This window comes from Poecilia latipinna, unplaced genomic scaffold (genome assembly GCF_001443285.1).
Source record: "Poecilia latipinna isolate Pla-1442-1.1 unplaced genomic scaffold, P_latipinna-1.0 Scaffold32, whole genome shotgun sequence".
Taxonomy (NCBI): Eukaryota; Metazoa; Chordata; class Actinopteri; order Cyprinodontiformes; family Poeciliidae; genus Poecilia; species Poecilia latipinna.
In genome coordinates, this window is record NW_015112648.1 from 464,635 (window position 1) to 480,145 (window position 15,511).

Consider the following 15,511-nt stretch of genomic DNA (forward strand, 5'->3'; position numbering starts at 1 on the left):
CTGAATGCTTTACACTATTATTTCATACAAATAGTATTCTGTAGTGGTTTTAATGAAAAATACTGAAATGGAAACCAATAAAAAGCTGGTTAAAAATTACATTTACCAGAAATTCTTACTACAAGTTTTATTTTTTACTAAGAGCTATATTTGTAGGGAAATCCTGCAATGATATTTCCACCTTAAAGCCCAAATTTTCATCAAAGGAGCCTTCAAATAAATGCACTGCGTTTACCTTTGGACTGAGGGGGACAGCACTTGCTGAACTGGAACACGATACCGTCCGAGCGCACCGTTTCTTTTTGGTAGCAGCTGAGCAACTCCTGCAGTGAGCTGAAGTTCCTCTTGGTTCCACTGAGGTTAAACTCGCCAGCGGCGGACCTGGTGATCTGACAGTGCTTGTAATCCACTGTATCAAACACCTGGCAGACACAAAGCGCACAGATTTGCTGCAGGAACGCAACACTGAGCATCACTTTGAGGCTCATGTCAGTTTAACAGGGAGCAAAGACATAAGGTTTATAAAAATGCTTGTTTTATGTTTATTGAATTTGTGTTTTGATGTTAAAAATCTAGAGCCGTTTTTGGGATTCATGCAGGGATTAAAGCGTCCACAATTTATTTAAAGTCTAAAATAAAAAGTCTTCTGCTCTAGACTTCTAAACGTTTTCCACTTATTGAAGGAGAAATTATGATATGAATCCTATTGTTGTTGTCCGGCTCTTCAATGCATTGCATAACAAGTGGTTGTTCTGGCATCACTAACAACATAATTCCCACATACTGAGAGCAAAACAAGACAGAGGGACAAGACGTTCAAGGGGAAGATGACTAAATACACATCAAGGGGAAAACAGCTCTAAAACAAACCTCAGGAACATTTTCCATTCAATAATTTTTAGTCATCACCGATATAGAAACTCACCTCCACTGGGAAAGTTAGAAAATACTTATTGAAGTCTTTTGGGCTGCATCTCAAAATGTACAACCCACGCTTGTCTCCACACTTCTGAAGCCGGCTGACGGCAAACTCCATTCTGCAAAAAAAGTCATCAATAATTAAAAACAAGCTGTTGTTACTGACAAAGAATACAACCAGTGATTTGATTTTGTTTGATTTGGACAAGTTTTGAAAACAAGCAGTGAATGAGAATTTTTGCTTTTTTTCGTCCCAGATAAGTATTATGTAAATCACAGAAACGTATGACTTACGAAATGGGGCCATGGCAATGACAAGATATGGCTTCAACAAGCCTGGGAGGGGCCACCTCCTTACAAAGGTAGTGATGTGCATCTGTGGTCAGTCGATAGTAGCCGTCAACGAGGGACGCGAATGACAAGGCTTCAAACAGGCTCGGAAACTCCAGCTCCTAAAAGCAAACAAAAATTCTCCAGTCAACATGAAGCTGAGCTCAGGTTTCTCTGCTGGAGACAGAAACGGGTTTATTTTGAGACGCTACCAGGTTCTTCCCGTCCTGCTTGTTGATGGTGACCAACCGACTTTCTGTGTTGCCTTCTTTGCAGGCCTGTTTAATGCTGATGTCGGTGACATCATGGAAGTCGCACAATGTCTGCAGCTCCTGAAAAAACAGTATAAAATAAACTAACTATTGTAGAAAACATCGTTTTTTAAAAACTTTACACATTTTTCATTGTAATTTATCCATTTGGGATTATCCACGTTTTCCCTTCCGATTCCGATGAGGTTTTGAATCAGCCGATTCGATACCGAAAACGGAACTGAATTGACTTAAAATGTCTCTTTTTTGAAACAGAGATAGTTTTACAGAATCACAGATGTATTTAGTAACACTTAAATACACAAATCGCTTCACAAGCTTAGTCAAAAATGTAAAAATAACTTTCATTTGTTCAGTCAGTGCAATTAGACTATAACAACCAATGCAAGATAAATAGTAAAAAAACTGAAACTGACAAAAACAAACTAAAATTTCCTTTCAAATGGTTCAGAAAGTGCAATTAGGAATTGTAAATGTAGTGTAATATAAATAATAAGGCATGATGTTACTCAGAGTACAAAGTATAGAACTATACTGAGTAGATCTGTCCTTAGGAATCGAGCACATTGTCACCAATACCTGATCTAGATTTTTTTTCAGTATCAGATATTAATATTGGACAGGTGCATCTCTAGTATCCATCAGGTTTCTTTAAGCTTCAAAGCTGGTAATTATTTTTATATTGTAAAGTGTGTTGCAGAATTATTCATTACCCATGAACTTCCAGATCTTGTCACGTTACAAAGACAACCGTCAATGTATTTTGTTTGCAAATCTTTTCAGATACGTCATCGTTTTGGGTTTACTTCACAAACCATGACACAAAAACACACTGAATATAATTCGATGTTTTTGGTTGTAACATGACAAAATGTGAACAAGTTGAAGTGTGATCTGTGTTTGTACACTTATGACCAGTTCAGTTCAGGTTCCTGGTGTCAGTTCATTCTGGTTTAGAGGAAGAAAGCTAACGGTGGTACAAACCTCATCAGAATCTTTTAATTTCTCTCGACACCACTGTATCCCTGTGTCCGCTGCCACCAGGATGATGAGCTGCCCGCTAGCTGGTTCTCTGACCTGAAAGGTCTCCGTGTAGAAGGCTTTCTCCAGCGACTCGATGCTAATGAGGTACTTCAGCTTCAGGTCGCGCACCGTGGTCCGACACTGACTGAACTGCTGGATGAAGCGCTTGAATCGGAAGCGGATCCTCTTACGAGTTAAAAAACTACAATCCTGGATCTGATTTCTCATATCCTTTGGTAGGAAGGACTTGTAACTAGAAGAGACGCAACAGATTTGAATCAATATTTGTCTTAAATTCATTTCTAAATGTAACTAAACAAAAACGTACATTGAATAGAGAAGGTGAGCTACTATTAGAAAATAAAACATCAAGCATTTTATTTTGTTTTAGCACCTTGTATTGTGATAGATGTCCAGAGGGGACATCTGTCTCTCCTTAGCCGTCCTCGTCATGTCCAGCACAGCCATACCAAGGCACTCCTCCTGGGACTCGTGGGAGTTGGAAATCGTCACCACTCCGTTCACAAAGTCATGCCTCCACTGCACACAGTAACGAGAGAGAAACACGGCTAAGTACTTCCTCTATTTGATGCACGTTAGTGTGAATAGGCCTGTTAAAAGACTTAATTTGGACATTTTCATTTGCAAACTACCTCAATGCATTTGGGGGATATTTAGTCAGTTGTTTAGTTTCACAAAAAACAAAAAAAAAGTTTAGCAATGTTTTTGTTTAAAGTTGTCACAACCCAACCTCATTAATGTTAAAAGTTGGTAAATGGTGTGGACGTCACAGTTCAATTTTGAAATTTCATATATTATGGAAAGGTATTTCTAGGATTTCATATTAGAAATATGCATAATTGCACCAAGGGAAATGAAAATAAATCAGTAGGTTAAATGGAACATGCTGACAAGAGGATGGAGGTTTGTCTTTAATTTTATTTAATTTTTTAAAAAGGATGAATAAATGAGAACTTAAAAACATCGAATCTAAAAACAAGTTATATTATTTGTCACTTACTTCAGAAAATGAAACATATTTTATAGAATTGTCACACAGAGTGAAATATTCCAATACTATTACATTTTGTATTTTTAATAATCACGGCTTACAGATAATGAAAACTCAAAATTCAATGTCTCAGAAAATTTTAATATTGTAAAAAAAAAAAAGTTAAACATTAGAAACTCGTGGTGATACAACCGAATCAGCCAATTAAATCAACGGTTTCCTGAGTCTCTCAGTCTGGGTCAGTAGACAGTCATGGCAAGGACTGCTGACTGGACCAATGTCCAGACGAGTCATTAAAACATGTCAAAAACAGGAAAAGGTGCAACAGCAATGATAATAACCACAGACTTTAGAGAGATTTCAGTCAACTTCATGCCTCATTCTGCTGATTTCATTTTCCACACTGCCAAAGAAAGAGCCCAAAAGATTACTGGCTTGGCCTGAACCCCAAAGAGAACCAACGGGGGCAGTCAGGAGGGGGGAGAGAGACACTAACCCAACAACTCATCTTAGCAGAACCACAGATTTATCACCTCCAAGCTATGTCACATTGATGCAGTAATTCATGCAAAAAGAGCCCAAACAAAGCCTGAAATTTATATTGAAACGTATTTCTATAAATTAATCCTTTGTGACATTCTAATTCTCTGAAACGCTCAAGTTTGGGATCATACTGTTGTAAACGACAAAAAACAAAAGCTTGAAATATTTCACTGTGTGATGATTCTATATACAAGTCTCACTTTCTGAAATGAGTGAAAACAAATCCTGAAACTTTTCATGATATTCTAATTGAGCCGTACTTGAGCTTTAATTTCCATGTTAACAATTACTAGGGTGCACAGATTGCCGATCTTTAAGAAGCCAGATCTGCGGATTACGATTCTGTCCGATACCAATTTATTTTTAATGAAATGTCGATAAATATAGCAAGAAAGTCACTGAGTTGGCAACAGGGGGGTGACTATTGTTGACTGCATATGTGCACCTGGTGGGCCGTTTTATCAGTCAAAACTCTCAGCAGAGCAGCAGAGGACAGTGGATGATTTTTCTGCTGAGGCAGATAAAGTAGGTGGATAAGATCGGTCTTATATAAGTATCAGTTGATCACCTAAAATTAATGAAATTAGCGCCAATAAATCAGCTGGCTGATTAATCAGCTGGCCAATAAATCGTTGCACCCGTACCAATTACTGAACTTTATTTACCACAAGACCTCCGTTATTTTATAGATAAAAAAAAGCAAGGAATGTGAAGTTTTACATTTAGAGAAGAAAACGTACAGGTACAACTGAAAATCCAAAACTGTGGAAAACACTAAGGAAGCAATAACCTCCTTAGATTTTATTCCCCAATACTTATTCACATCTAAAGAAAATAAACTCTATACCTTGGAATAAAACCACAGCTGCATTAAAGGTTTGTCACATTTCACTTCCATGTGAGCCGATACTCTTATTACTGCCAACTACTGTTGACTGAAGCTATGTTAAGTCTAATGAATTCAGATATACACAAATATCTAATCAGTCCTACTGCCATGTCGTTTCCTTACTCAACCTCTCATTTATTCATATACATTTATAACAAGTCCTGAATAAACTGCCTTTAAGACCTTTTTAACCTCTGCAGAGACTAAAAAAACAGTCTGGAGGAGGAACATGGTGACGTGCTTGCAGTCACTGGAACAAACTTTGTTTTCGTTTTCCCCCTGCAGGCCCACATGACGCTGTAGGATGGCTGCTAACCACAACTAACCAATGAATGAGCTTCCTATTAGTCTATGTGACATAACATTTGCAACTCTTGTTTTGGCTGTAATGGGCCAATGTGAACACTAAACAGACCAGAATTAAAGGCTAATGGATTCACCATCTCTGTCTCGATTTTCACACTTTCATTAATCTTGATTTCAGACTGGGAGGGTGTAAACTAATAAGACACAGACAATAACTAACTGATTAAGACACAATGTGCAACAGTGTTTTTTTGTGTTTAGAAAAAGCTGGATTTTTAAATTTTTTTTTAGCAACTTATGTTTTAAGTACAAACTTCAGCATGAAAGCTTCACCCCAATTAGGTCTATTTATAAATCATCTCTTGCGTCAACCCAATTTGTTCTTATAACATTCCAATTTAAGTTAATTCAATCAGGATGCTGGTATGCAACAATGAGTTTAAAAAAAAAGCTTAGCAAAGGAAAAACATTTGAAACCACATTTTCTTGCTCTATAGGCGCAAACACACAATGTGTCAAAACAAACACCCTAACCCTGCAGTGCTTATCTTCTAACATGTTGGCTTTCCACAGACTTAAATCCACATAATCCATAATCCAGTTCATAAAGTCAACTTTAGTCTCCTTTATGACCTCTGTACTCTTTTATTGAAATGTGGCCATTTCTTGTTTTGTTTTTCACGTTATAGTTGTGTTTGACCCAGAGAGATGAGGACAAACCAACATAGATAAACAAGAATCAAACTAATTTCATTTCCTGTTCAGAAACGCTGTGATAGATTTTCAAAAGCACAACTCCACAAACTCCGTAAATCCATGCATCGCCCAGCTTGGGTTACTGATGACTAACCCACTGATATTTTGCTGCAACTTGACAATATTTTTTTGGGGTAGATAATTTAACGCTGACCACATGTTTTTTCAGGAAATCCAACCAAAGTTTTAGTGTTGATGATTTTCCGGACAACTGAAATAGTTTGAAGAGTTTGGTTGGCCTAACATCATTACATTTTTGTTAATTCTCCATGCAGGTTTTTGGATGTGCATCACTCATAAGATGACGACACAAATACAGGAGAACAGAAAACAAAAGAGACTGATGTGGTTATGCATTAAGAAGTTTCAGATATCTCAATACGGATGATTTCATTCCTGATATTTCAACAGACTCAGTTCGATTGCGGATCAATGTTGCAACATTTATTTCATTTGGTGTGGTTTCGCTTTCATACTGTGTTGTGCTAAACGCCTCTCCTGTGGGGTCGCTCCATCAAGAACCACTGAAGGAAAAGACACGAAAACCTCCAAAGACGACATGATTGCTGCTTCCTTCATCACAAAATGTAAAACAAAAATGGAATAGCGTCAAGTTTTAGTAGTTGCAGAATTTCTCTTTTGTCTTTGGTAAAATGCCTGGAGCCATTTCTCCCTGTAAGTTAGATTCCCCACTGTAAGCAAAATGCACCAACGTTCACTTCCAGACCCACATTTTCAGGCAGACCAGTGTTTACTTGTTTAGGATTTCACCTGCCCCTACCGAACCAAAGCAGACCAGATACAGTAATAAAGTACTCTCATTTCATCTGCAGTGTTGATCCTTTGACAAAAACTACAAATGACTTTAGGCAAAGAGCCTCACTGTTAATATTTTGTCAGATATGCCCAGTATAAGCAGACGCTCCACTGCAAAGTGCACAGTTAAAAAAGATGCCCTTATGAACAACATGCATCAAAATGACTTCAGTATGAGTTAGAGACTAGAGGACAATATATTTAACTTGTGGATGTTTCGTTCTGCATTTTGCAAACAAAAACAATTTCTCAGTTCATTTATCAATCTAAAAGTTTTTTTTTTTGAGATTTGTTTTCTGTAAATAATGAAATAAAGATAAGGCTTCATATCTTCTGCGGGAGCCAATTCAATTAATAAAAATGTTCAATATACACAGATAACATTAAAAAGTATAAATACCCATTAATTAAATAACATTTAACTTTTAGGTATTTATCCAATTGCTCACAGTTTACCACCAGTCACAGCACAACTGTTGTTACATTTCTGGTATTTATCAATCAGCCAGTAATCAAAATGTGCCAATCTTACATTATCTGGTAAGTCAAATTTGTTTTTTTTTCTCTCCTGTTCATTACGTGAATCAAAGGTGAAAACTGACATTTTCTTCATGCTGTAAATTTGTCAACCAACAGCCTTTTCTTTGCTGCACATTTCCACAAATGAGCCTGTATGTGTTAACGTCAGAGAATCAGCACCCACAGGTCGATTTCCAAACTAAAACAGGAAACTGTCCAGTAGAGGCCTGTTTATTTCTAAATTCTAGAAAAATAACCTTTAAACTGATACAAATTGTTTCCACTCAGTCAAAAAGATGTTTGTTTTGTCAGCTGCAATCTATAATAATAATGAAATCTATATTTTCAGGCAACATGTGCAACCCAATGCCAAAGCAAAGTTACTATTGCTGCGAGGCGACGCCAAGCCTTGAGACGCTTCCTGCTTTGTTCTATCATTTACTGACCCTTACTGGAAGGAATCCTGTGTGCACGATTCCTGTGTGAGCTACAAGTCTTAATTTTCTCAAACAAATACAGGAAGTAATGACTAATTTGGACAAAGGCCCTAGAGAGGAAGCTTACAGTAGAGATTCGACTACTGGTCGCGTTCGACTTTTATCTCAACTAAAGTGTATTTTTCATGCAAGTACCAACAGTTATTGTAGAAACTGAGATCCCTGAGTGTTTTTTACATGTTATAATGAGTTGTAACACGGCTGAATATGAAAGTATGGAAGAATGGAAACTAAAACTTTGAACTGTCTATAGATTAACTCATATAAAAAGCACCGTTATTAAAGTTTGCGATTAAAAATAAAAGCTCAGTCAGAGGCACTTACCTGAGAGAAGAGATAGGACATTACATAATCATCAAGGACTGGACTTTCTGACCCTTTTTTGACCCCATATCGATATGCCCGCAATGCACCACTACTGTACCAGCCAGGGAAGTAGTACCTGCGGTGAGCAAGAAAAAAAAGATGTCAATGATTTTCAGTAAATATGTAAATAATTTTTATAAGGACAATCTAAGGTGAACTAAAGTGTGCTACCGTATTCTGAAAATCAGATCTTCAGAGGTCGATTCATCAAGCCGAAAGACGTGATTGGGAGAAAACCACAAGTTGTCTCTCTCTCGAAAAAGGCTAAAAAGGTTGTAGTAAAGGGGTGATATACCTACAGTGTTAAAAAACAAAACAGAAACCAAAATAATTAAATGCAAGCTTCATGATGTACCATTAAATAATCAGACTTCAATGTCTGTAGTGGCACAATCTTTAATGAGGCAATTAACCGGAATACGCCTCAAGACATGCAGAAGAAAACTGTTTTAAGTACCAATACAGGTGAAAAAAAGGTCAATAAAGATCATCTAAAATGTCAGGTGTGTTTTGGTTTACCCTTAAACACATGGCATGCAGGTAAATCTAGTCTCTGTCCCCCACACACACACACACACACACACACACACACACACACACACACACACACACACAAAAAAAAAAACTTAGCCTATTTATTTTTGCTTATATTTAAATTATAAACAAAATCTAAGCAAAAAAAACCAAATCCCATGTAGTGAAAGTTACAAAAATCTTCACAAACGGAGTGCTTTATGCGGGCCTGCACAGTTTGGAGTACTCACAGCATGCCTTGGCTGCATCTATACACAACTCCTCAGCCACGTAGTCCCCGGGTGGGTAGCTGAGAGTGCCGCTGTCGGCTGCTCCCTGGCTGCAGTGGTAGAAATGAAGCCTCAGAACAGGAGCAGCAGGTCTTGTGTCTGAAGATTCACGATGGGCGTTCCCGTTCTGGTGCACTGTGGGACGCGAGTCCGTCACAGTGTCCATAGCTGGTGGGGAAGCCATTAGCAACATCCACCTAAACGGTGATAGCAAACAAAATGGGTTGGGGCTGACAGTGGCAACTTGGCCTACATGTAAATTTAATATCATGACGAGGGTGCATGGTATGAAACGTTACAGAGCTGGAAAATGTTGCATAAAGCTGCAGCACAGAGGAGGCATTGTCTGAAAAAAGGTTATAAAATCTGTAAATCTAATTCCATGAGTGACAGTTATGAAACGCAGTCATGAGATTCTTTTCTAAGAAACTCATTTTGTAAAATTCAGGATATACATCTTATTTTAAGAAATTAAACATGCAATAATTCTGGTTTGCAATTAATGTGTGAAAGAAAAATAATCCTCCCACTGCAGAGATTAAAACTGGAGATTGGCATGCGCTTACTGACTAATATCTGACCTTGATTCAAATCTGCTGGGTAATTAAACGGTGCTGCTAATAATATGAAACTCAGATGAAAAATGAATCACTGTTTCGATGTTTTCCCTCAACAGCCAAAGTCGTTATTACTCAGTTCCCATCTGGATTTTAGCTTCTCCTCAGTAAGAGTCGCTATTTCATCCTAACCCCATTTTTCAATACTTTAGATATTGTAGCCTCCCCCATCTCCTCTAAAAGTTATTGTTCCCATATGCAGTTCATGAAGAAACATTCTTCTTACTGTAAATGTGAGTGATAAGGCACAAAACATGAAGCAAAAGGAGACTGGGAACCTATTTCTCTTGCAGACAAAATTTTGAGGCAAGGAGCACAAAGGAATTAAAACACATAAACTAGATAGATAGATAGATAGATAGATAGATAGATAGATAGATAGATAGATAGATAGATAGATAGATAGATAGATAGATAGATAGATAGATATGAATGGAGATAATCTTGAGTTCTGTTCCTCATCAATCAAAATACTCTGTGTTATAGTAAAAATGTTACATGTTTCTTTTTAAACAAGAGTGCAGAAAATCTCATGTCACTAGTTTTAAGACTCGCCGTACACACAGTGTAACTGCATTTTCCAAAGAAGCATAAAGAGAGGATATGGTAACTAATGCATCAGAGAATCTAGTAAACTCCGTTTTTCTACTAGAGGTTGATTGAAAGGACAAGGTATTTAATATTATACATATCCTTGAACATGAATGAAAAATCTTTTAAAAAAACAAACAAGCAAAAACTCTAGGAAGGACGGCTAGTTTGAGTAAATCTGATGTAATTTCTGACTGAATGGTTTAATTCTAATGTTATCTCTATTATAGGTTACTTTTAAAATGAGTACTATTCAAAATATACACAAAAACAATCTTTAAACCAGTATTTTCATTCCGTTTTTTGGTTAGTATAAGTTCAGGGTCATAGTTCTGATATGCATGACATTCAAATGCGAAATATTTTCCCATAACAACAGCTCCAATGATATCATGCAGCTTACATAAAATTCCTCTGCACTGCAAACCCCCCTAATGTTCTATATTTCAATCAAAACATAAAGACAATACATGCATTGACACTTTTTTTACAGTAACTGATAGAACTGCACATTAATATTTCTTCTCCATCCTAAACTTTTGCTAGAAGCCAAGCATGTCATCTCTAAAATACTTCAAAGTAGCGGGCTATAGACCTGTTCAACACTTCAGTATTTTCTAAAGGTTATCTGTTAATATGTCAGACTTTAAGTTGCAATACAATAACACTAAACACAGCAGAGCATTAATTCAATAAAAACTTGCTTTAAAACTTATCAAGGCCGTGATCTTTGCAGTTAGCTGTTGCTTCAACTGACTCCCAACTTGTCGCTTGCAGCCCCATTCAACCACCGATAAATGTCACTGGAGAACTTTACATTAATTAAATATTCTAATTAACTGCAGCTGACTCGTAAGGTTCAGGGTTATACACCTTCAAGAATAAACACCCCCCAAAAAGGCTGCCAAGGCAATATTGATGAGTTAGTGTAGACTTACCCTGGTGGTGGATAGCTATTAGCTTTCTGCTAACTTCCAAGGCCAGCGCCGAAGCCTGGACCAGAGAGCTCCAAAAGCAGCGCCGAGATACCACTGCTTTCTGCTGTCGCACACCGAATAAAATCCCTGATTTATTTACGGTATGAATCCTTGAGGAGATATGAACGATTCCATATTTTACACGGCTTGCCAGCTGACTACAGCTGGCTGAAGTTACCTCTGGTCAGCCTAGCTTTAGCCATCTCACTCCTACAGGGGAACTTCGTTTATCTCGTCAATCTTCTCATATAAGCTAAGGCTAACTAACATCGTGCGTGTTTATAAATTGTCCCGGTCGCACGAATTTATTTGTTTGCCGACAAACATCTTCTGAAGCTCGTACATATAACTACATAACTAAAATATTTCAGACGAGGCAGCTCGAACTATGACACTTTGCTAGCTACTTTGTCAGTGCCTGCTCCAACTATCCCGAGCTCCAACTGAGTCAACAAAGCTGCCTCTCCCACCATACTGAATGGTGCGTTTACCGGCGGTGGGAATTCTGAAGAACTCCCTCCGGATGACTCCAAACATCAAAGCATCAGCGAATTACCCGCTAGCAAAAACATATGGACTAACTTCCCTGGAGGAAAGGGAAGAAGAAGTTCAAATATAATCAGCTCTGATCTAATAAATGACGCCATCGTAAAAAAAATTACAAGAAACAAAATTATCAGATTTTTATAAGCAGATTTCCCCGATTGGAAACAACAAATGCGTCCTCATAAAACAGAAAAAGGGGCGTAGAAAGAAATGTGTGTTGTTCTACAACTTAATGGAAGAAAAATATGACTTTTGTGATGCTTTTCTCAAAATAATATGCACAAATTTATACCATAAGTGTTAAAGGTAATTCCTCCTGTTGTGATTTTACAAATTAAAGACATGATAACATATTCAACAGTTCTACAAAAGAACCATCTTTGATTATAAATAGCTGAAATTTTATAGACAAAACATGTAGTAAAAAACTAATATGAAGCTCTCATTAACATGCTTTCCATCAACCGTGGGAATTAATGCATTAATCTGTTTAGACATAGATTCTGTTCCCCTTTCCATAAAATGTAAAATACATCCACATTGAAACGATGTAAGTTAACCCTCATAATGACTTTTTCCAATTGAAATGAAATGTCAACTCCTGCTTATTTTGTGATTCACATATTGAGACAACAGTTATGCAATGTTATGCATGTTTTTTAGAAGGATTTTTATAATTTGATCTTATCTGTTTCACTTTTAAGTTTTGATTTGATTTTCTAGGGGATAAAGAATGAAACTAATAACTAGTAAAATTTGCCATTTTTTTAAGACAACCCTCCATTTTAATAGATTATCATGTAATTACTTTCCTGCTCAGTTGTCCTATTAAACTGCACTTTTTGTTGTAAATTGTGTTTGGTTATATTGTTTTGAATCTTAATAAATTTTTTTAAAAAGTTCAAACCTGTCTTGGGAGATTTTCACTCTACTGCATTGTCAGTAGTCAGCTGACATTTATGTACAGCAAGGATCCATTGATTAAAGGTGATTTGTTACTGGTTTTGTGATCATTTTAGAATCTGGTCAATGTTTTCTGCCAGGGAGACCCAAACACACTAAAATTCGGACTGCCATAAGATCCACAAGCTGTGGACAACTGTGTCAAATGTGAAGTATTTTGGAGGTTATGATTCCAATTTTTTTTCTTACCTCTGAGAGATTCAATTTTTTTTTCTTTCAAATAATCTGAAGAAAGATTTTCTATATCAAACATAATTTTTACTATTACTTCAAAACAGGTATTAAGGGATGCAGGATGACCAGCTGCTCTGTCAAATCACTGTATTCTCAAGGTTTCCCTCAGTTTGTTCATAGATCATTTGATTATTTTATCAACTAATTATTAAATCAGTAAATTGTGACAAAATCAGAAAGAAAAAATCTGAACCACTGATCATTGTTCTGGTCATGAGATTCATAAGTCAAACATGTAATGTTTCTAAAGTGTAATTTGTGGTTATATTGGCCAGTGGTAACATGCAACTAAAATAATTTCTGTTCAATATCTAATTAGGACTTCAATGCAGCACTAAAAGCTTTTAAAAGTATATGGAGAGAATTTTATACTGAATTTGAATTTGTGCATATATGAAAAGCTCAGGATTTGATATTATCACAGATCTGTGATGTGGTGTTTGCAACCCTATGAAATGTTAATAATGTGAACTGCTGTCCTGTCTGCACACAGGGTTTAGTTGACACCAGAGATGCTAATAAGTCTTGCACAGGTGATCTTATATATTTAAAAAAGTGCTTTTTATAGAATTCATGCATTCAAACTTAGATACAAAACCAGTGTGAGATGCTATTGTGATAAAACATAAAATTGTTTTGATAGACTGTACATTATAAAGAGTGAGATGATTCTAGTGCTCATTTTATTTTCCTCATGAAACAAAATAAGTTTTTGTTGCTAAGACGACAAAGCTACTAGGAAGGAAACAGTCCCAGAGAAAAAGGTTACAATTGAAACGCAAACCACCAACCTAACCAACACCCACCCACCGAAACTGGAGTGGGCACATATTACACAAATTACCACAAAGCAGTAACACAGCGGAGGAAAACAAACCCATTTTCCCTTCAGACCTAGAAGAGTTTCGTTATAAATATTGACTTTGAGGAGGTTGTAACAAAGCATTATATTGTGCTATCAGAGATAATGCTGGGTTAGAACTAATGAGTTCTTCTGACCACAATATGAACTTATAAACAATTGTTTTCATCCTGACACCAGGAGCTAATATCTATGGTTTTATCTGGCAGAACTAAATCAAATGGTGGCTTTTGTTGTGGTTACACAGTTTGTGTTTTGAGATTACTTTTCATGTTAGTCAAGCTGAAACCGAGCCAAGACTTAACTGAAAAATTGGAAACTTGAGAAACTGTTTCATGAGAATTTTAACAGCGTACGTTGAGTCCTGCAAAAGAGAAGTTGAGGTTTTTGGACCCCAGACATAAAAAGCAGAGGTTAAAAACTGTAAAAAGTTTGATTTTACAGGCTAAACTGGATAAAATAAGTAAAAAAATAAATAAATAGCAGTAAAACTAACTTGCGACATTTCTTTGATTTTTAACAAAACCTGGTGATTTTTTGTTGTGCTTAGCATACTCTATCCTTTGTGGAAAAAAACAGACAATGTAGCAGAATGTAGAAAAAAACCCCAACCTACCTCAAAAAAAGAAAAGAAAAAAAAAAGGTAGAGTTGTGTGCATCATGAGGTTAGATTACCAGAAACAGCTCTCAGTTTCCTCAAACAAAACATATAAACATAGTGGTGAAAATAAATGTCTAAATTTGCTCCTATGCAGTTCTGCTATTTTTTGTTTTGGTCCCACTTAAATGCTTTAGGAACAAAAAATGACAACCTGATGGATACTTGCTCCCTAGCAATGATAACTGACACAAAGTGCTTGCAGGAACTGGCAATAACTGTTTCACATTTCTGTGGAAGAGTTTCACCCACATCTTTGAAGAGCGGTTTTGTAATTCTGCTACATTGCAGGATCACACTATAGCAGTCAGAGTTATGTATGGACTTTGACTAGGTCACTACAAAACCTTCATTTTGTTTAGTTTTTTGAGTGCACAGAGATGAACTTAGCGGTGTGCTCTAAATCCTTAACCCACACTGTAAAACATTTGAAAGTGATTTGACTTGAAGATGAAAGTCCTCATGCTGCCTTGAAAATGCAATTTTAGTCAACAAGAAAATTATTTTGGTTTTAATTCAGAAATTAAAGTTCATGAAATTGATTTAACAGCAAGAGACAAGTTATCTAATCATTGTTTTTTAAGTTCATTAACCCTGAATTGTGAGTTTTAACGTAATACTGCAAGTTAAACCAAATAATTATTTTACAATATTCAAGAAAAAAAACGACCCTCACCTAGTTAAAGAGCCTCATTTTTCTATTATTTTACTCACAATATCAAGTTAAAGTAACTTATTTCATTTCAGAGTAATTTTAATTCTTGTTTCAAATTGCCTGAATAAAATTTCTGATCTGATAATGAATTTTATTAAACATCACAATGAATTCTGCTCAAAAAATTTCACGTGAAGAGGACATTATCCTCAAGATGCATGAAAATAAACATTTACCTTAATAAAACTCAAGAGTCAGTTCAATGTAACGCACTTCTATCTGAGGATACAAAAACAAGCTGCTAAGCATTCTGGGAAATAGTTCCCACTCCTCTCTTTTTCCTCTTTTTGTTTTTTTA

At 36.3% G+C, this 15,511-nt stretch overlaps 1 protein-coding gene across 1 annotated transcript in view; it reads right to left on the reverse strand.

Annotated features, from left to right (window-relative positions):
* The window catches only part of jak2b (Janus kinase 2b), a 29,466-nt gene extending 17,628 nt beyond the window's left edge, over positions 1 to 11,838 (reverse strand). Inside the window, exons 1-10 of the mRNA XM_015041862.1 lie at positions 11,197 to 11,838; positions 9,012 to 9,247; positions 8,419 to 8,542; positions 8,206 to 8,323; positions 2,938 to 3,083; positions 2,505 to 2,796; positions 1,461 to 1,580; positions 1,213 to 1,370; positions 926 to 1,037; positions 236 to 422 (exon numbers count right to left, since the gene is read on the reverse strand). Of these exons, the coding sequence (XP_014897348.1) occupies positions 236 to 422; positions 926 to 1,037; positions 1,213 to 1,370; positions 1,461 to 1,580; positions 2,505 to 2,796; positions 2,938 to 3,083; positions 8,206 to 8,323; positions 8,419 to 8,542; positions 9,012 to 9,243 (1,489 nt within the window). The 5' untranslated portion in view covers positions 9,244 to 9,247; positions 11,197 to 11,838. The remainder of the gene's footprint in view (positions 1 to 235; positions 423 to 925; positions 1,038 to 1,212; positions 1,371 to 1,460; positions 1,581 to 2,504; positions 2,797 to 2,937; positions 3,084 to 8,205; positions 8,324 to 8,418; positions 8,543 to 9,011; positions 9,248 to 11,196) is intronic.
* Positions 11,839 to 15,511: the final 3,673 nt, after the last annotated feature.